Source organism: Pristis pectinata, chromosome 15, assembly GCF_009764475.1.
Source record: "Pristis pectinata isolate sPriPec2 chromosome 15, sPriPec2.1.pri, whole genome shotgun sequence".
In the NCBI taxonomy this organism is placed as follows: Eukaryota; Metazoa; Chordata; class Chondrichthyes; order Rhinopristiformes; family Pristidae; genus Pristis; species Pristis pectinata.
This window is the reverse complement of record NC_067419.1, coordinates 15,276,375-15,298,235: the sequence shown is the minus strand read 5'-3', so window position 1 is coordinate 15,298,235 and position 21,861 is coordinate 15,276,375. Positions and strand designations below refer to the sequence as shown.

General features: G+C 38.3%; 1 protein-coding gene across 1 annotated transcript; it reads right to left on the bottom strand.

The window, feature by feature from the left end:
- Window positions 1-1,059: 1,059 nt before the first annotated feature.
- LOC127578602 (sorting and assembly machinery component 50 homolog) lies at window positions 1,060-19,824 on the bottom strand. The gene is made up of 15 exons (XM_052030763.1): window positions 19,647-19,824; window positions 15,684-15,794; window positions 15,359-15,460; window positions 11,308-11,395; window positions 9,996-10,102; window positions 9,770-9,900; window positions 8,139-8,226; window positions 7,394-7,522; window positions 6,655-6,726; window positions 5,466-5,552; window positions 4,666-4,736; window positions 3,471-3,538; window positions 3,005-3,151; window positions 2,349-2,490; window positions 1,060-1,196 (listed from the first exon to the last, which is right to left on the bottom strand). The coding sequence occupies exons 1-15, from the start codon at window positions 19,665-19,667 to the stop codon at window positions 1,151-1,153; spliced, it is 1,410 nt and encodes a 469-aa protein (XP_051886723.1). The 5' UTR covers window positions 19,668-19,824; the 3' UTR covers window positions 1,060-1,150.
- Between the last annotated feature and the right edge of the window lie 2,037 nt (window positions 19,825-21,861).

Sequence of the window (21,861 nt, the reverse complement as noted above, 5' to 3'; positions counted from 1 at the left end):
ACTCAGAGGGTGCAAAACTAGCATTTATCTCTGCAAACTTGCCCTAATGTGAATTTCACAGGGATGATGGAGGATTTCTTCAGCAAGCCCCTTAACTATTGTTTATCAAAGAGAATAATGCAACTATAAACATCAAGCATCCATTATCTGAATTTTCAGTGTATTCAATTAAAAACTGGCCAGTCCTATTGAGCTTTCTGTTTGATTCTGGCAAAGAAAACTAGAAATCTCCCTCTAAAAGTTCAGGATAATTCAATCATAGTCGTAAATGGTAATTTTAAAAGACTGTAAGACTGAAAAAAATCAGTGTATCAGAAAGCAGGGACATTATAGATGCATCTCTCCTTTTCATATCAAAGACAGTCATTAAAAGAAAATGCTATGCTGTAGTGTCTGGAACTAAAATGTGTGCACCATTCATTAATAACATGCAAGATGTCAAACAAATATGCACAACAAAATTTATATCTGGAATACTGTGCACAATTCCAGGCATCACAATTGAGAAAGGATATTTTCCCCATGGAAGGAATGCAAGACAGAATTCATAATGTGAGATTACAATTGGAAAGTGTGTGTAGTGTTAACGTATCTGTTGGTCTGAATAGCCTGCTTCTTAACTGTAAATTCTAAGTATTATGCTTTCATAATATTGACTGGACTAAATAAGGTTAAGGAGGCTAGGATATTCAGAGTGAACTTTATTTGCTGGTGGTGAGTACAACAAAGAGACGTAACCTTAAAAATCAGAGCCAGACTACTGAGGTGAGAGGTGGGGTGAAATGTTTCATCATAAAAAAAGTGACAATGTGAACTTCCTCCTACCAAAAACATTAGGTAAGTCTTAAATACAAGATTAATTTATTTTTGTAAGACAAAGACATAAAAGTTATCAAAGGCAGGACAGGAAGATGGAATTAAAGTGCACATCAGTAAGGATCTCTCTCAGTGAATACAGGAGTAGCTTGATGAGCTGAAAGGCCTCTTATGTCCCTTATTCATTTTGTTCCCAATGGTTTCGCTTGTGAATGTTTACAGTGCAAAAACGTAAAACCAGTGTCAAATTACAAACAACTTTATTATAATTTGGATTAAGTACTGATTTGACTTTAACAGTGGAACACCTGCACAATGTAGCTTCTCAAAGGCATCACAGAAACCTTATTCCTGCTCCAAACTGGACTCCATCGCATATCCTGCACAGGGTAGGAAAAAAAATAAGATTGTTACATTTGAAATTTCATCCCAGTTGTGCCCATCATAAAACTATGGAAAATGAAAAGTCATAACCAATGTGAAGTCATCTTTCAGATACTGATGAAACCTATTGTGTTTTTTTCACTTTTAATTTTATATATCAGCACACGTTCTTTATCTTGTTTCTGTATCTCAAAACAGATGGAAAAGAGCACAGTAGATTGTCCAAGATATGAGCTGTCATTCCAGCTGCCATAATGATACCTCTGAGTTCAGTGAAATTCCTTCAGGAAAGAAATGAATAACACCCTTACTATTCTACATGATGATTTTGAACAGACTTTAACAAAAATTGCTGACCTTTCTCAATTTACACATTGTGTGAAAGCTTCAAAGTATATCGAACATATTTTTAAAGGAAATTTTCAGAATATTTGCATTATTTCAGCATGTTTCTGTGGATTTATAGTAATGCTAAAATAATTTCTAACATAATGGAGACAACTACCTCCTCCAAATTCTTGCCTTTAAACAAACCTGTGGACCATCTTTTCCAAATCCCTCTTTTAAAACAAACCCTTTAAGTCATTTTGCTGCACAGCTTTCAATACCCATTCATGTAACATCAGCCAATCCAGGAAAGAAGGAAATTCAAGGCCAAGAGTTCTATTTTAGCAACATAACAAAATCATAACTCCATTCATAATATGGCCTTCGTATTTTCTAATATTCCTAAGAGGTTATAGAAAAACCTCTTCTATGCTTTTTGAAAAACTGAGAGGATTATTCTGCAACGCAACATTTATATTTTGAGAAATAACTTATAGCTTATAACTTATAACTTAAAGCTATAGAAAAAACACACAATTAAAAGGGTCATGATTACCTCAGAGACCTACTTAACCATAAGGGTACCAAATACATTTTCCATACATATGTTTGAAATCTGCAGACATCAATAAATTTATATGCCAATATCCTGTGTGATTGATTTTTCTCCCCCATATGGACTAAAACATATGCAACTAATAAGCTTTGTCACAGCTCAACCAAATACAAATAGAGCACTTAAATAATTTACCACCAACGAGAAACCAGCTTTTTACAAAATATTTGACCTGCAGGACTGATAAAATGCAAGCAGTACTTGCCTATCTCCACTCTGCACTCCCATGGGAATACAATAGTTGAGTTCCAGTCTAGCGATGTTTCCCAGTCTCAGAACAATCCCTGCTCCATATGACCATCGAATAGATTCTGCCAGCTTCTGCAGATGTGCATTGGGACCATCACCTGCAAAATATATACAAAGAAACAAATAAGTGTTTTCAATTGTCTCTTTTTCAAAACAATGCAAACACTCAGTAATTTGGTATTGTTAAATATAATTCCTATGTATGAAATATGTTCCTGAAAGTCATAGAAATCGCAGCTATAACTTTTATTTTGGGGCACTGTGGGAAAGTTATCAATCCTGATCATGAGCAATGTGCCTCAAAGCAATATAGTTAGATCTAAATCCTGACAGTATAAATTAGAATACAACTCATCTGTAATCTTTCCCAGAAAGAACAGAAATCTACATTCCAATACAGTACTTTTTTAAAACTGGTCCTGTATTTGCGATACTTGGGTATTTCCTTCCTCAGAAACAAATACAACTATATGTTTCTCTTGTTGCTCTATGCCACAGCATATAAGAGAGAGGGTGAACCAATTGCTTGGCAATTCAGCCTAATCAGGTTGTATAAATCACTGTTAAACTAAACAGGAAAAGGCATCTGTGGAACAAATTTGTCTGCCATACCATAATTCAGGTTACAAAGATTGCCAGCATTCAAAAAGAAGTGTGTTCTGAAGAGGTCTCCAAATCCTCCTTGGCCTGGACGGAAAGGCAGAGGTGTGTACAAGTGCAGGCCTCCAGCCCAGTATGTTTCACCACCAAGGTAGTCCCCTTTTGAAATGGAGAGAGGGAGCGGAGGGTAAAAACAGAGAGAAAACCACTCATTAAATGATGTACATTTTTATACAATTAAGTCTAATTCAACTCCTTAACCTTTAACAGATCTTGCCACTTGCCATTAAAGTCTACATAAACCTGGAATATACATGGATTGTTAAAGCATGATTTTATCTTTAAACTGCAGAGGGAATATAGGGCATAAAGCCAATAGAAGATTCTGGGAATGATCTTTGGAAAGAATTTTGAACCAAACATTTGTTTGCATCCCCAGATAAATTTACATTTGCTGCACACATAACCTTACACATACCTTCACTCTGTGGTCCAATACTATACATGCTAAAGCCACGGACAGTTGTTGGTCCCCCAAGGTAAAATCTGAATACAAAAAAATGATTTCATAAAGTCAGTAGATCTATTTGACTATCTTATCACAATTCTTGTTTTACTGTGGACATGGATAAAGCAAATGTTTGTTCATCGACTACATCAGTCCAATGCATTTTAAAAAAAGACTTCGGTTTAATTTTTTTTCTCACTCATCGATTACAGTGAAAAGAAAACACTCCCTTCATGCCCTCCGCTGATGCAATTTTTTTACTAACCATTTTCTTGAAGGATATGATTAATTTCTACTCTCTGCCTCAGATAATGGCTGACTTAGGTTAGGAACCTCAGTGAATTGTGCGGATGCTACGCCACCTTTTATAGCAAACCAATAGAATCACTTCCAGGTTACTCTGATACTCCATCATTAAAAGATACATCACTGGTTTTTCATTGACCAGTAAGCTATAGTATACCGTTTTGACTTGTACATGATTATCACACATTGTGAAAGATGAACAGCTCTGTCATTAACCCCAATTATGATTGATGCATATTTACATGAATCATAAAGAAGTGATTAGGAAGAAAATGAGCTGATACTTAACCCTTGCTGCATCCCAGATGAAATCCAATGCCTGGATATCTACCTCGTTATGACCTTGCACCTTATCGTCTACCTGCACTGCACTTTCTCTGTAACACTTTATTCTGTACTCTTTTATTGTTTTACCTTGTATTACCTCAATGCACTGTTGTAATGAATTGATCTGTATGAACGGTATGCAAGACAACTTTTTAACTGTACCTCAATACATGTGACAATAATAAACCAATTTACCAATTTATCCTTGATCAATATAATTAAATGCACTAATAGTTTTAGGAACCTGCACTCTTGCCTCCAAAATTCATTCCACCGATTTCAAGTAATGCATTTTGAAGAAAGAGTACACTGATACCATTAATGCCATCAATCAGGGGTAAATTTCTAGACACAAATTTCATAATCAGAATGGGCTAGCGATGAAAAGTACAATGAAGCATCTTAAATCTAGACTCTCCACAAAGAGGAACATTGGAACGTTAAAGAATAAAAACAAACTTCTTGTACTAAATTCTATCCGTTGACACTGCTAAGTTAATTTCTTCCACAAATTCTCTTCTCAGACACTCACCTATCAGCAATACAGGATGGCTTGTCTCCAATCGGTACTAAAAGGCCACCCCACAGGGAAGCTGAGAAAACCTAATCAGAAAAAATAAAATTTCCACCTCATTATATAATGTGTCCACACCGTTACATGTACATTATTAATGAATATAGCAGCAAAACAGTTATGTTTGGTGCTCCTTCACTCATTCAAATTGAAATGAAGAAACTGCTCGATTTCCAAGGGTGGGTAAAGTAGGAGAATTTATTTTTACAATGACACGTTGTTACAGCTTTGAATTATTTTTAAAACCCAATGGAAGTTACTCTAACCATCAGTGAACAAATTTAAGTACTTACGGATTAGACTGATTATTCATAAATGTTTTTATTGGGCATCCCTTTATTGTTTATCTGTTATTAATCAACATGTTCAGAAATTTGAAGCCAAAAATAATTATTATTGTTCAGTTGCAACCAGTAACAGTATGCTGTTCATTTCCATACCTATAATGTGTTGATTCTTACCAAGTGCAGCAACATGATCATAGTATGAAGAGAAATCGGTTTTAAAATTGCATTGCATTGAAATGGACTTGTTCAGTGAATAATTATTTTAACCTCCTCACACTCGCTGTTTGCCTTTTAGCAAAGCCTCGTCCAAGAAAGCTATTCATAACCCACAGATACTGTCTCCTCCTTGATTAACTCCAGGTTGGAAAGTACAACTGCAATATACATAAATCCTGACCCAGGTTTAACAATGTGAGGCAAAAGGGTTACTTGTTGTAATGCACAAATGATTTAACTGAAAGGAACTCTCACACAATCCCATAAAAGGCTCCTGTTGAATTGCAGCTCAAAGTCTTCCTTCAAAAATCTTACATCACCTCCAGTGTAACCTGCCAGTTCCTGTTCAAAATAAACAAATGATGAGTCATGACAACCATCTTATTTTAGTCAGGCAAAATTAATATGGCTTTCAATTCAGATACATGACAGAGACATTGCTTCAGAAGCACCTCCACAAGCACAAGAATTTTTTTTATTAAAAACAAGCTTCATTCCGTAAATGTTACACTCCAAGAATGAAAAGAGGGAATTATTTTTCAGCCAAACTACTCAAGTAACTTATGATGTCATTGATTTAATTGTCTTAATGGGTTACATGATGATTTACTATTTCAGAGCCTAAAGTTCAGGAAGTGTTTCACTATTCAATACGATCATGGCTGAACATCCACTTTACGACCCTTTTCTTGCCTTCTCCCCAGATCCTTTGATCCCTTGTCATTGAGAAATACATCTAACAAAACCTTCATCCATGTTTTCACAATATTACAATACACACTCGACCAGCCTTCCTTATTCTGTTCTCTGTATCTCGGAGATCATCCAAAACTCTATACCCACACCCTAACATGCATCATTCCTGTGGTTGCTGATTTACACTGGCTCCAGGTTAATCAATGTTCCCATTTTAAAATTTGCATTTTGTATTCAAATATCACTTTGGTTTTGCCCACCCCTTTCTCCATAATTATCTCCAGCCCTGTAGTTGTACTCATCAAATTCTGGCCTCTTCCTCATCCATGATTTTAACTGATCTAACTTTGACACTGCCAAGACATGAAACCATCCCTCCATAAACTTCTCCACCTCTCCTGCATCCTTTAAGATGCTCTTTAAACCTTATTTCTTCACTCAGGCTTTTGGTCTGTGCCTTAGTATCCCCTTTAGTGGCTCAGAATCAAGTATTACTTGTTAACACACCTGCAAAATAGCCTTGGGTCACTTCGGTACATTAAATTGCAATATAATTGTAAGTTGTTGTTAATGCTGTTAATAATCAAACAGGACAGGCTGATGTTTGAATGGCAATCTAATTGTCATAGATTTCACAATTAAAAATGGAAGTCACATTTTTCAAATGACCAGTTTCAAATTATCCAAAGCTAAAACTAATCATTCCTTGAGTAGTACACAATCATTCTCAAATTCACTTCTGTTTTACCTGGTTTATCTTAAGTAAAGCTCCACGTTTGGGAACGATTGCTGAGTTCCGGGTGTCAACGGTCATCGAGTGCTGTGAAGGAATAACACAAATTGGTTATAATATACAAGTAATACAACATTAATGTACAGAACATTTATGTTACCATAAACATGGGAACTATACTCCTCAAAACCAAATTAGTCAGAAATGCATGGATGGTCATGCCACAGACTTCAATACCACCTACTTTACAGTGTTTGAACAGAAATGGCTGTTGTATTTACCTTAGAATCACTACAGAAGTAACTCAGTGTGGAGTGGTTTGAAATGCTTTGATAACACAAGGTGTTTTATGAAAAAGTACTTAATATTTTTTTAAACAAATAGTTAAAGACACAAGTTGATTTGGTCATTTTTAATGTGCTCCAGTTCCCACTGTGACGAGGTGAGCCAATTCTAAAAAGACTGTAATGAAAATGATTTCATGCTTTAATTGAAAAATCATCTTATGCAACAGCAGAAGTATTGTTGAAATTTCTCTGCAGAAACAAATTCTAAATAATGTATATTCAATCTCCAATTGTTAGATAGTTTCTAATATAATAAGTAGAACTATTAACATCAGGAAATGAAAACCCATTTAGCAGCTGGATTAAAGTAAAAAAAACATATCTGTTAATGGAGGAGATTAAATCATGCAACTGCATCTGGCTGCTAAAAATAAAAGCATTAAAAGTAAATGTAATTGAAGATTTACCGAAATTGATGATTTGAGAGAATGACCACTTTCTTCCCGAACGCAAAACGATGCCGTGCGAGACAGAGAGCCCAGCTCCCTCCATACTCCTTCCCATTTCAGAGTATGATGGGTCTTCCATAGTGGAAACTATAAGGAAATGGCAATTGCTTACATAAATACATCAACAGCATCATATTACAACTCTAGCGGAACAATTATTCTACATTGCACTGGTTATCAAAATCCTCTCAGTTTGCCCACATAATGGTCTGAACTATCTCCCAAATTACGATGATGTTTAAGATCGGAGTTCGATGTGACTGAAGGAATAAATTATTTTTTCAAAGCCAGGTCCAAAGTAGAGGATCAGCTAGTATGTTTAGAAGTGGACTCAAATCTTCCCATAGCTCAAAATTATAATCCTCTTATGGATGATACACTGCACAAACACTATCCCAGTTTCAGATCCCTGCAGTAAAACATATCTTTATAGAAGCCTCCACAACAAAGCAAAAGTGTGCAGTTACAAGCAAATTTAAGGTACATATCCTTAATGGTTTCAATCAGGACATTCATGTCTCTGATGATTCAATCACAGCATTACTTTCTGAAGTATCACTTGAAGCTTATTGGACTATTTTATGTGCTAGTAAAATTAAACATGCTTCCTTACAAATACACAGTAGTGTTGTCACTCAATATCAAGTAACTTTGCTAAGATTATCAATTAAAATGGATTAACAGAATAGTGTTTCAAACTTACATTGTATTCTGTTGAGATCCCTCTATCAGTCTCACGAAGTGAACTCCAGGGAAACTGCCCAGTCACCTTATACAAGTTAACAGAATAACTGAAGAAGAAGTGTACATTTCAATTGATGATCCGCTTTTCATTTACATCATGTACTATTTGCTCACCTTTTTTTAAGTAACAACAATTAAAAATTAACTCTGCTCATGTAGATCCATGGACATAAATGCAGAGATAAGTTAGCAGCTAAACATTACTACCAGTACTACCTAAAAAAAATTTTAAGCCCAATTATGTAAAAAGAAAATATCACTTTCTTCTTTGTAGTCACATTGCCCAGCAGATAAATTCCGCATGAAAAAGGTGTACTGCCCAATTTACTAACAAAGGTACAAAGAAAAGCTTATGCCACTTCAGAGTCACATTGGATTAACAATAAGACAATGTAGGCACACAACTGCAAAAAGTCCAGTTTGATGTCCTTTTCATTAAAAGATTGATGTCCTTTTCATTAAAAGAAGCCCTGAAAGCTCAGTGGCTCCAACTGATAAGTAACTAAGTCATCTAAGCCAAGATGACCCCAGAATCCTGTGCCAGTCAGTGGTGAGTTACTTTCTTGGTCAGGCAATGGGTGCATGTACTGTGTTCTACATCGTCAATAATTTAAGTCTGAAGGAATGACACACAACATTTGTTTTAAATAATTTTCAGCATTGGAGAGATTAATTGGCAGTAATTTACAAACCTGTTGTTACATAAAATTACTTTGACCCAATTTAACATTCTTATGCAAATTTATTTCACATCTGCAGTCCAAGACAGGAACTTCTTGCTGCTCAATGCATTTTAATGAAAAAGGGAAGAAGTCAGATCACTTCTTTACAAATCTAATAATGGGGCTGCACCTTTCCAACAGCAACTTCTTCACTTCTCTCTTTAAGTGCACATCTGCTCTCACCTGGAATTTGCTGTTGCTTTTGCATTTCATCAGCAAGCACCATTAATTAGGTGCAATTGATAGAAGTATTGCCCTAAAAATTGCAATACTTATATGACTTAGATTCTATAATTCCCCAATTCTTTTCAAATTGAAATTGGGGAAGGGTTGCAAGTGTGCACACTGCTGAAGAAAAACACTGTGTAAACAAATCAACCACTGTATCTAGTCCAGTAAAACATGGATGAAATATGGCAGTTTCGTGTAGTGGCACTGCTATGGCCAGGTAGATTGAATATGATTAGGTAATTCCCCTGTCAATCAAGCTTGATGACCACAGTGCTATAAAAGACTGAGCATGATTTTATGCACATCATTTGATGTAAATATCCAACACTCAATGCATTTTCTGGAGAAATTGCCCTGCTTTTATTGAAAAAGAATCGATTTAGGTTCTATTCTCTACACTCTCTAAACAAATATTTTGCCTGAAAAAAAAGTGGCTGTTCACAGCGAGTCATTTCCCATCACATTTAAAACTTAAACAAAAAGCCCAAATCTTTTCTTTTTCAATGTTAACTCCATGCCCCCCACCCCACCCCCCCCCCCCAACAATCAACATGAATCAGACACCTGTGAAAGCAGCAAGATGATAATTTTCAGGGATTTTTTTTACAAGCAGGAAAGGAATGTATAACTGCATTACTTCCTGTCAAAGTTGCCTGGCTCTGGTTTAAAGTACGAAATGCCGTAGGAGGTCTCCTTTGTTCCATATGAAAACTGGAAGGTTATCTTTTCTGCTCGACCAAACAGATTAGGCAGCTTCAAACCCAAAACCTATAGGGAAAAAAATAATTCTTTGAACAAATCCATTGGGGACAATTGCAGTTGCCCTTGCCATGCTTAAAACTTTTTAATGGAGATCATCTTACCATGCTTCCTTCATTGTTCCCAACCATAGTGTTGTAGCTTCCAGTTAAGCGTCTCATTTCCTTCACCTCAAAGATCACATCCAATCCATCAGCCAATGCCTCCTCACCTTTAGAACCAACAGAATCCATCAAGAAACTAGAGGGGGTGGAGCATTCACTTTCTTTTAAATTTAGGTCGGCATGAATGAGTTGGGATGAAGGGCCTGTTTCCATGCTGTATAACTCTATGAATATATATGTGTTCTTGATAAATTGCTGGTTGACAAATGGTCCTGATTAGAAGTTACCCTTGCATCCTGACAAAGATTTATCAATCAAACTACATCTTCAAAAATACATTGACTGTTTATCTTATTGCTGCTTATGGCTCTTGTTGGGACCTAACTGGTTACCATGTTCTACAGAAGATTACTACCTTAAATGTCATCTTTGCTTCTCTCTCCAGAGGCACTGCCTGCCCCTCAGAGCATTTTCTGTTTTTATTTCAGATTACCAGCATCCTCAGTTATGTTGCATCTGGCTACTGTGTCTTCACAAAAGAAGTCACTTTAAAAGCAATTTATTGGCTACAAAACATTTTGAGACAATCGAAAGAAAGTCCCTCTTTTAACAAAAGTGAGTGAAATTAAATTGAAAGAGCACACAAGGGAGTATACCACACACATTACTTGGCTTCCTGTGTGCAAAACAGAGAAGTGACCTTCATTGTTATAAGTGTACCCAACAAATTTCAATCCTGCACTACAAAATGCTAGGTAACAATGGCTAGCCATTTCACTTTTGAAAATGGTTAAAGTTAACAGTATACTTTTTTAAAATTTAGATTGGCCAAGTGTGGAATTACTTTTAAAACCATGACAAAATGTACATGTTCATCGACCCTTTTCAACAGTGTTAATCTCTTGCCTCACTTGTTTGCCTGCATCATTTCCCACGACCCAGCCATGGAAGTGAATGAGTGTTCTGCTACCAGGCCTCTGTGCTAGACTGCGATGTGTACGTGGACGGCCCAGGATGTCTCACATCTTCAAATTTCCCTTCCAAATCAAAAAGCTCTTGCTCCCCACCCCACCCCCCAATCAACGTGAACAGCAAGAGGATGAGCCTACCATGTATGGGGAAAAAAAACTTGCCTTATTGCTCCATGTCAGAATGCACAAGAGAATCACCTTGCTGGCTGACAAAGTTCCTGTAGAACCTATGACCTTATTATAAATGGTGTTCGTTTGTGCAGACATCCAAGTACCCGAAGAATCACGATAGATCATCACTAGGTAACAGAAGGCAAGAACAATAACATTTTCAAAGTTACCTTGGGCGGTGTCAATGAGGACTTCAACGTTTCTGAAAATTCCCAGCCGAAGCAACCGCTCACGGGCCTCATGAGACTTCTTCATCACCTTTGTTTTGAGGAAAGGAAATGGTCCACTTATGTTATGTTGTCAAAACCCACTGGTGAAGTAAATCTGAACTTTTGTCAAGCTCAACTCCATCATGCCACCGTAATAAGCTTTGACTTGCTTTGCACTCACAGAGTTGGTTGAATCTGAGGGGATGGTAGGGGGAGTGAATATTGGTGATGGAGAAGAAAGGATCGATTGTATGGAGGATGACATGCAAAGAGTTGTATTGACCCAGAAAAGACTGTTAACTGCCTATCTGTGTGAAAAATCAAAATGATAGATAATATTATATCGTCAGGTCAATTGATGACATCAGCTAGTAAAAGAGGGGAGGACTGACAGAGAAGACAATAAGCAATTTCAGAGAGATTAGTTTCCCCAATCATCTTAATTTAATCTGCAATTATTACAGACCCTGGGTGTGATTCAACTCCATTTGAAAATGAAAATCTTTGATTTAATATGAACCAAATCAGGGGGCAGAGGTGAGTGTAGTCGCTATTACAAAGGAGAAGGTGCTTGGGAAGCTGAAAGGTCTGAAGGTAGATAAGTCACCTGGACTGGATGGACTACACCCCAGGGTTCTGAAAGAGGTAGCTGAGGAGATTGTGGAGGCATTAGCAGTTATCTTTCAAGAATCACTAGATTCAGGAATGGTTCCAGAGGACTGGAAAATCACAAATGTCACTCCACACTCTTCAAGAAGGGAGGGAGGCAAAAGACAGGAAATTCTAGGCCAGTTGGCTTGACTTCAGTGGTTGGTAAGATGTTAGAGTCCATTATTAAGGATGAGGTTTCGGGATACTTGGAAGCACATAATAGGCTGAAGTCAGCATGGTTTCCTTAAGGGGAAATCTTGCCTGACAAATCTGTTGGAATTCTTTGAGGAAGTAACAGGCAGGATAGACTCTCCTTTGTCAGTGGATGTTGTTTAATTGGATTTTCAGGCGGCCTTTGACAAGGTGCCGCACATGAGGCTGCTAAACAAGACAGGAGCCCGTGGTATTACAGGAAAGGTACTAGCATGGATAGGAGATTGGCTGACTGGTAGAAGGCAAAGAGTGAGAATAAAGGGGACCTTTTCTAGTTGGCTGCCAGTGACAAGTGGTATTGTGCTACTTTTCACATTGTATGTTAATAATCTGGATGACGGAATTAGTGGCTTTGTTGCCAAGTTTGCAGATGATACAAAGATAGGTGGAGGGGCAGGTAGTGTTGAGGAAGCAGGGAGTCTGCAGAAGGATGAACAGGTTGGAAGAACAGGCAAAGAAGTGGCAGATGAAATACAGCGTAGGGAAGTGTACGGTCATGCACTTTGGTGGATGGAATAAAAGTATAGACTATTTTCTAAACAGAGAGCGAATTTAGAAATCGGAGGTGCAAAGGGACTTGGGAGTCCTAGTGCAGGATTCCGAGTCCTAGTGCAGGATTCCCTAGAAGTTAACTTGCAGGTTGAGTCAGTAGTAAGCAGGGCAAATACAATGTTAGCATTCGTTTCGAGAGGACTGGAATATAAAAGCAATGATGTAATGCTGAGGCTTTATAAGGCATTTGTCAGACTACCTTTGGAGTATTGTGAGCAATTTTGGGCCCCATATCTAAGGAAGGATGTGCTGGTGTCGGAGAGGGTCCAGAGGTGGTTTACAAGAATGATCCTGGGAAAGAAAGGGTTAATGTATGAGGATCATTTGATGGCTCTGGGCCTGTGCTGGATCGACAAAGTTTAGAAGAATGAGGTGTGTGGGGGGGGGGGGCGGGGGGGAGTGGAATCTCATTGAGACCTACCGAATATTCAAAGCCTGCAGAGAGTGGATATGGAGAGGATGTTTCCAGTGGTGGGAGAGTCTAGGACCAGAGGGCACAGCCTCAGAATAGAAGGACATCCCTTCAGAACAGAGCTGAGGAGGAATTTCTTTAGCCAGAGGGTGCTGAATCTGTGGAATTCATTGCCACAGATGGCTGTGGAGGGCAAGTCATTGGGTATATTTAAAGCAGAGCTTGATAGGTTCTTGATTAGCAAGGGTATCAAAGGTTATGGGGAGAAGGCAGGAGAATGGTGTTGAGAGGGAAAAATAAATCAGCCCCGATCGAATGGCGGAGCAGATTTAATGGGCCGAGTGGGCTAATTCTGCTCCTATGTCTTATGGTCTTCAATGTGCCACCAGACTTTCGTATCTTTTGCATGAAGTAACAGTTGTCTTCATTCAGAATATAAATTGTAATAGGAATCAATAAGTTAGAAGATAATTGCAACAGTGTACTTAAGGCTAGAATTGTATTATTTCCACTCCTTCCAACTAGTCAAGTGCCAGATGAAACTCAACCAATGTCCCTTTAAACATTCTGTTTGGGGCATACCTTATGGCTCAGTATCATAATGTTAATATCCCTGCTATTGTCGCATTGCTTCAGATACATAAACCTGTACACTAAGCAAAGCCATATAAATCTGTCCGTTGTGCCTCAATTCGAAACATTATTGCCTGATTTGTAACTTTGTGGGTTAAAATTTGCTTCCAGAAACGGGAGCACAAAAATGTGTGCTGATACTGCACTGCTATGCTGAGGGAGCAATGCACAGCTGGAAGCGTTCTTTCTGATAAGGCCTTGATTATTTTCTAACAGATGCAAAATATCCCATGTTGCGACATTGGTATCAAGAAGAAAAAGAACAGATTATGTGGTCACTAGTACATTGTAAACCACTTGTTGTACTTCCTGCATAACAATAGTGACTAAACTGTGGGAAGTACTTTATTAGTTGTTAAGGTGTTTTGGATATCCCAAGGATATGAAAGATGCTCTGAAAATGCAAGTCATATTTTAATGCTTTACCATTCATATCCAATTACAGTAGCAGCACATTTTCTTGTGAGCTAGGAGACCATGGGTTCAATCTCCACATTGTCACAGATTCAGTATTAAGTCAAAGCCCCATTTGCAGTGCCAAATAGACATTAAAGATCCAACTGTATTATTCGAATGAAAAAATTAAGTTTATTCTTGTATCCTTTAACATCACGAAATGGAGTTTCATTAGCCACTCACTGGGACTCCACCCATCACACTCCCCCAAACAAACTTATCGTAAAATATTATCTGGTAGTTACTGCTGAAAACTACCAGGTACAGATAAAAATTAAGAATATCTACAGCAAATGCCCTCTATTTCATCATCTTCAAGTTGCTGTGTAGACAGCAGCCATTTTATACTATTCTGCCTGAAAATACATGCAAATCAAAAAAAAATTAAATTGCACTTAGTCAGTAAATTCATTAAAGTATTCTGCCGAAGGATCTTCAACTTGAAACATTAATTTTATTTCACTTTCCACAGATGCTGCCTGACCTGCTGACTGTTTCCAGTATTTTGTGTTCTTATCTCATTAAAACGTTCACTACAATTAGATAAAAGTAAAATGGTATTTAAGACCCAAAGGCGCTTGCTCCTAATTATTTGTCTGGCGCTCCTAGTTCTGTGTCTGGTTGTGAAAGGGAATATATTACAAACCATCATTTGGTACTTCTCACCAGATAAGATGATGATATTTCTAAGCAGTTGCTTTATTGCACAATCCCTTGATTCAATAAGATCATGGTTGATCTGTGATTCAACTCCTTATGCTTGCCTTTTATCCTTACAGCAGAATAACTTTGGTTAATATAATTCTATCCATTTCCCATCGAATATTTAAATGTCCTAACATTTGTCACCATTTGCAGAAGAGAGCTCCAAATATCTACTACCTCATCACGCAGAAATATTTTCTAGTCCACTCATTATAGACTTGGTTTTAATTTTTAGGCAACATCACCAAGTCCTAGATGCACCAACCAAAGGAGAAAAAAAAGCTTTTCTCTACCTATTCTATCAGTTCCTCTGAATACCTTGAAACTTCTAAGTTTCCAGAAATACAACCATATTTGTACAATAATTCAGAACTTGCTAGAAATACTTACTTCAATGAGATTTTTAGCTTTGAATACATCAGCTATCTCATATATTAAAAGGTCATCTTTAGTTCTGCTGATTCCATCAATATGCACATGCTGAACAATCACCTGAAATGAGAGAGAGAGAGAGAGAGATTAGTACATGGTCAATGCTTCATCACTGACATCCTTCTAACTCACTGCTTAATCTTTTTGCAACTGGTTATAGGAACAGAATTTGGTAAGGTATATTCACCGACTCATTCCTCAGAAGTTGACAAAATCACTAGGAAAATTCTCACACATTAACATAAGTGGTGAAAATTTTAAAAAGCACCAGGTAAATAATCACCTGTTTATTTTCCAGAACCTCCTGTTTGGTTTCAGGCTCCACTTCAACTGTTTCTGCTTCATCTATTGGAGGTGATAAATTCGGTCCAGTCACTGGAAGGGGTTCCAAGCTCTGAAAAATTGTGTTTTATTTTTAAATCCGTTGTATTACATTTGCAAAGAGACATTTACCAAATAGCAGCATAAAATCAGAAATTAAACTGATCCCATTGTAAGAGTCATAAACAACTCTCCTCTCTTGACCCTGCTGTTCATGTTTGACGAACCCCAGGACCAAAGTAGGGTTTTGTTTTTAGCGATCTATGAAAAAGGTAACCCAACTACAGAACTCTCTGCCCGACAGTGACAATGGATCAAGGACCAGTTGTGGAGAAAAGAAGTTATGATGTTCCTCGTATACAGCTTTCCATCAAAAAGTCTGATGAGTTCAGGCACAAAGTAGTTAACTTAACATGTGTTTTAAAAATGTAAGTAGAGAAATATATATAAAGGTATAATCATTTATGCAAATGTAGGAGCATACGTCAAATTTCTCCAAGCTGGCCAAAGCTGCTCCACGCCTGAGATTAGATAACTTTCTATAAGATGGCTAATCTATACATAAAAAGACAGACAAGCCAAATATGAAAATAAGAATACAGAAGCTCATACTTCAATGATTTACATCTTGCATGGGTAGCAACATAAATATTTTACAATCCAGATATAGATTTTATCTAAAGTCCAACCAAACCAAACCAGTCAACTTATTTAAACTTATTAGCTGGGGGAAGAAATAAAATTACACCTAGAAACAGGGTAAACCCTAGAAGAGTCATGTTCAGAACACGTCTCTTGGAATTAAGTTCACAGGAGCATTGTTAAAAACCACTAGCCAAACTAATCGGGGGGGGGGGGGGGGGGGGGGGGGGGGGGGGGCGGGGAATGGCAAAATGCAGAGGTCATCAACTTGTGTTCAAATAAGTACTCACTATACACGAGTTCTCTCCCAATGAAATAACTTTTAATCAATGTAAAACAATGAATCAGAATGCATTGGATATAAACACAATATGTCTTCAATATGCACGAGTTATTTGCCAGAGTATTTATTTGAGCAACTAATTAACAGCAATCCATCAAAAAAGATAAAAAAGGTAATTTTCAATTTTCCTGCTTTCTGGCCTTACCAATTTCCTCTCGTACAGTTGACAAAATCTTAACAACTGTACTTGGATCAGTGTCCCAGGCAAATCCTAGCCCATTCCAATACAATGTGGGACTCTAACAATGATAAAGAATTTAGTAACAATTATAGGGATCGGAATAACATTATAAAGTTCTAATGTTTTAATAAAGTTTTCCATGTAGAAAATGTTCACTTTTAACTAACAGACATTAAAGGGTCAGGAATGAATTCTGAGATTTAGAAGTAATATTGTTTTGTCTTTCGTATTTGATGGAGCGGAGACACCAGAGTATACCCGTTCTCTTGGGAACAGTTGTGCCTGCCAACTAAAAGATCCATAGTTTTAGTGGATGGACGTAGGAAGATTTAATGAGAAGGCACATTTCCTCCAAAGACCACCTGTAGAATGTTACGCCGCAGAATCAGACCACAAAGCCAATCAAATCTGCACCAATGTTTTCCTTTCACAATGCCATTCCACACAGTTCTTCAATCATAACAGTGTAAATACTTCAATGAAGAATAATCGATATTTCTGATGAATTCATAAACAGATGCTATATGGCTATCTTTACTGTAAACACTCAATTAGAGGAAATCTTTAAGTCAGTTTCACTTGGAGATTGTATTCTCATCTGACAAAGGAGCATCAAAGGAGCATTCTCATCAACTCCATCTTCAGGACTGAAGTAAAATACATTTGATGTCAATAGCCAGAAAACAATGGGAAGTCGTTCTAAAGTCCTTTCTTACATACTGTACGTCCTTTGTACACCAGATACACAAATAAACATCCATTAGGTTATATGCTGTCTGTTGGACCTGACTCTACATTCCTATAAATTTACTGTTTCATTTACTAGAAGTAATAAAAAGCAAACAAAAAAATCATAGGATGTAGACATTGCTGACAAAAATCAGTATTCATTTTCTATCTCTCATTACCCCTGAACGAAGGAAGCAGTAAAAGTCAAACATATTAATGGGTCCAATGTCACTTAAAGGACAAAAGGACATACTACCTTCCCTGAAGGTCATTCACAAACCAGAAGGGTCTCTCAGAACAGTCCAGTAGTTTTGTGGTTATGATTACAAATAAGAGCATTTTAATTTCAAATTCATTTAATTCTTTGAACTTAAATTCGCCAGCTGCCACAATGAACTCCTGACTGGACCAAAGATCTAGTCCTCCGACTCCAAGCCCACTTTGTTACTGTGCCCACAATCAATCACCTGTCAAGCACTTTGAGAAACTGAATGGATGTAAAACAAAATATATTTAGCCATCAACCATTCAACAGCTCCCGTACAGGAGGTCCCACCACTATCAATACCTTAGGGATTAAAACGCAACAAAATTTTAACTGGACCTACTACATCATTGGCTATTGAGAGCACTGATGTGGCAGCATATCCTGAAAAGGAAGCTCAATCTTTGATTCCTCAGAAGAACTGAACAGAGTTGGATTAAAAGGAGAATGACATAGAATTATTTCATCCAGATGATTGCCATTGCAACAATCAATAAGCTAAATGTCACTGAACAGACAGCAATTGGTTTGATTACTGCCCTTGCCCTGCGACTCAATAGCCACTTCTTCATCCTATTTTGCAGTCACATTGCACAAATCTACATGTGCTGCTGCAATATTTACAAAAATTGGCTCAACAGCACCTCGCAGACCTACAACCTTTAACTGAGAAGATGAACAACGATGTGACAGAAACACCACTGTCTCCAAATCCATCCTTATTTGGAGATCCATCAGCATTCTCCCATCATCACCAAATTAATGCAGCAGAATTACTTAACCAACATAATTATGGAAGGATTTTTTTATCCATTCTCAGAGAAATAAAGAATGGGTAAAAAATTGCTACCATCATTACCCATGTCCCAAACATTTTTAAAATGTTCTTTCTACTTAAGAACAATAATTAATTCTTTCCTATTTCATCATGCACAACTGCATAATATCTGTAAATATTTCTTGATAACTATCAACAACCAAAGAACAATGGAAATGCTCAGAAGGTTAGGCAGCCCAGGTCAATAACCTTTCATCAAAACTGTGAGGGACCCTTTGCTGTTCTCCCCAGGTCTCAATGTGATCATAATTTTATCTGGACCAACTACATCAATGGCTAATGAGAACAGGGATGTGGTAGCATCTTCCAAAAAGGAAGCTCAACTCTTGATCCTTCAAAACAACTGACTAGAGTTGGATTAAAAGGAGAGCGACACAGAAATAATCGCATTAATTCCCTCCAGCGCCATTGCACAATGGCTGCAGTGTGTATTATCTACAAAAATGCGCTGCATTTATTTGTCAAGGCTATCCTGTCATAATCTCCCAATGCCGCCGCCGCCGCCGCCACCACCACCACCAAGACAGACATGGACGGCAAGATCATGGGCGCCTTACCCCCTTAAGATCCTATCCAAGTCACGCAACATAATGACTTGGAAATATAATAGGCGTTTCCCCACCCCCACCCCACCCCGCCCCGCCCATTATCCTTGGGTCTAAATCTTGCCTCAAAAGAACTGCAGTGGCTCAAGAAACCGGCTCACCAACTGCAGCTCAAGGGCAATAATGGATGAGACGGCAACCCCCAGATCCTATAAAGTGAATATAAGTTCGCTGGCTGTGAGGACTACATTAATGAATCCGAATGCAGCGATGGAAACGTTGCTGGGTGGGCGCCAGGTGCAGCGAGATGTGAAGGGAGCCCGCACTACTCCAGCGCCGGGCTCCTGCCCTGCCAGGCCTCTGGCCCGGGGTCATCGCTTACCCGCGCCTGCACTGTCCCCATGCTCCTCGCTGCGCTGCCGCCCGACTCGGGGCTGATGCCGCCTGCGACGGAGCTCAGCTCAAGTCCGAGCAAACGGCCCAACAACGGCCCACCACCGGCGCTCAAACACCTGGGCACCACACCAAGGACGCCGCCATGGCACGTCACATGGCCGCCAGGGCACGTCACATGGCCGCCAGGGCACGCCGATGATTGGCTAACATCTGACCGGGGTCTGCCTGCCTGTATGGCCAATCCGTACACCAGCTCCGCTGTCAATCATTAGTCACACGTCACTTGATCCGCAGAGGGAAGCTATTCCGCCCACAGCGCCTGTGCTGCCCTTTCGAGGCATCTTTGTAATTAGTTTAGCAGCTGACAGCCTTGCACGTTTATTTACCTTCCCCCCTCCACAAACTAACATTGAATTCCCTTTTGAAAGATGCTCTTAATCTGTTTCTATCACCCTCTCAGCTGTTACATATCTAACCAGAAATTAAATAAAAAAGCTGCAGATGTTGGAAATCTGACCTTTTGGGTCGGGGCCCTGCATCAGGACTGAGAGGGAAGGTAAATCTGACATTGTCCTATTCACCTGGGTTTCTTCCCCCCAACTGGTTCCATCTGCCCATCATCCACCCCAATTGCAAGTTTCAGCAACAGCTCTGACCTACAGTTCACAGCTTTAACACATTCCTTTGTTTGTTTTCTCTCTCTGCGCAACTGCCCTCATTAGTCTATCAATCAGACAACTCAGTAATCTCTCAAACTCTGGCCTCACAGCACAGATATCCCTTAGGTCCAATTAAACCACCTCCGCCCCCTCTGCAAATTAAACTAACTCTTATTTCTTTCTTTACAATACCAACAGCAAGTTCCAGTATCTAAATCATAAAGGATCCAGATAATTCCAGGCCATTACATATTTTCACTAAGTTCCTGAAATGCTTTCTGTAAACAGCATTAATCTTCATTTGAAGGATGAAACTCATTGTTTTCCATACCCAACTAATCATCACCTACTGTGCATATTTTATTTTAATTATTTTAAAGAGTAAATAAAGAGAGATGTGATGTCAGCCTGGCTCAGTTAATTTCATTCCATCCATCTTGGAAGTGCATGGGTCTAATGAGGACACAAGGACAAAAGTGCAGCTGTACTGAAGGTGGTTCAGGTGAATAAAACATCCCATTTGAAGAGTTCCCCTTAACCAGGAAGGCACCACATTTCATATCTGCCATTCTAAATATGCTGAACTAAAACCAGAAGCCAGAGATTGGGAGAAAAATTATACTGAGCTTCCAGTCCACTTCATTTCTGTGGTTTCTTATCTAAGCAAACTGATGTGTCTAACTACTGACACCAGCATCACACTGGCCTACAATAACCATCAGTAATTACCACCAAGGCTTAATTATAAACAGTAGCACTGCTAGTTGCTTAAAAACTAACATTGTTGAACTTTACCCTTTTACTGAAGCAGTAAAGTTCAACAATCATCCAGAAGTGGGAAATAGTCCAGTAACTGATGTTATCTTTGTTTCCCACCGATATTTTCAAATTAAGTTAGTGCTTAAGTTAATGATTAAAAATACAAGATTTTAAATATTTCCAAATATCAGGGAGATTTAAAACCAGTTACAATTTTCCCAGCCTTGCCTCCTGACAGACTCAACATGTTCCTAGGTCAATGCAGTACACTGCCAAGGTCTCACTAATCACTTCCAGGCAACAGTGGGCCAACTCATTCAGCCCTCTGCATCCAGTAAAACATTCAAACACCAACTAAATACCGTGGTATTTCTCAATAATAGCCCTGCAAATTAAAGTCATGTGACATTCCCAATTTCAAGGATTACAATAAAAAAAAGCACCACAAGTTAAATTCAGTGTGCTTGATTAGACAAAATGAGCATCAATTTCAGATTTCTTATTTCACTGGAAAGAACACACGGATCTGAAAAAAATCTGTTCACATAAATGCACACAACCTGGGATCAGAGGAACATGTTTTTCTAATACAAAACCCCACAAGGTATTATTTACAGTGAATAATGAACTTTACTTTGGAAAAGTTTTGGGTCTTACTCAGTATTAAAGCATTTATTCAAGCTCTGGATCAAAAACATTTATGCTGTTGAGTAATAAACTAAGGTAGGCAGAAAAAATATTGTTTTAGTGGCATGAAAGGTTGCTGGAAAGGTTCTCTCTTCT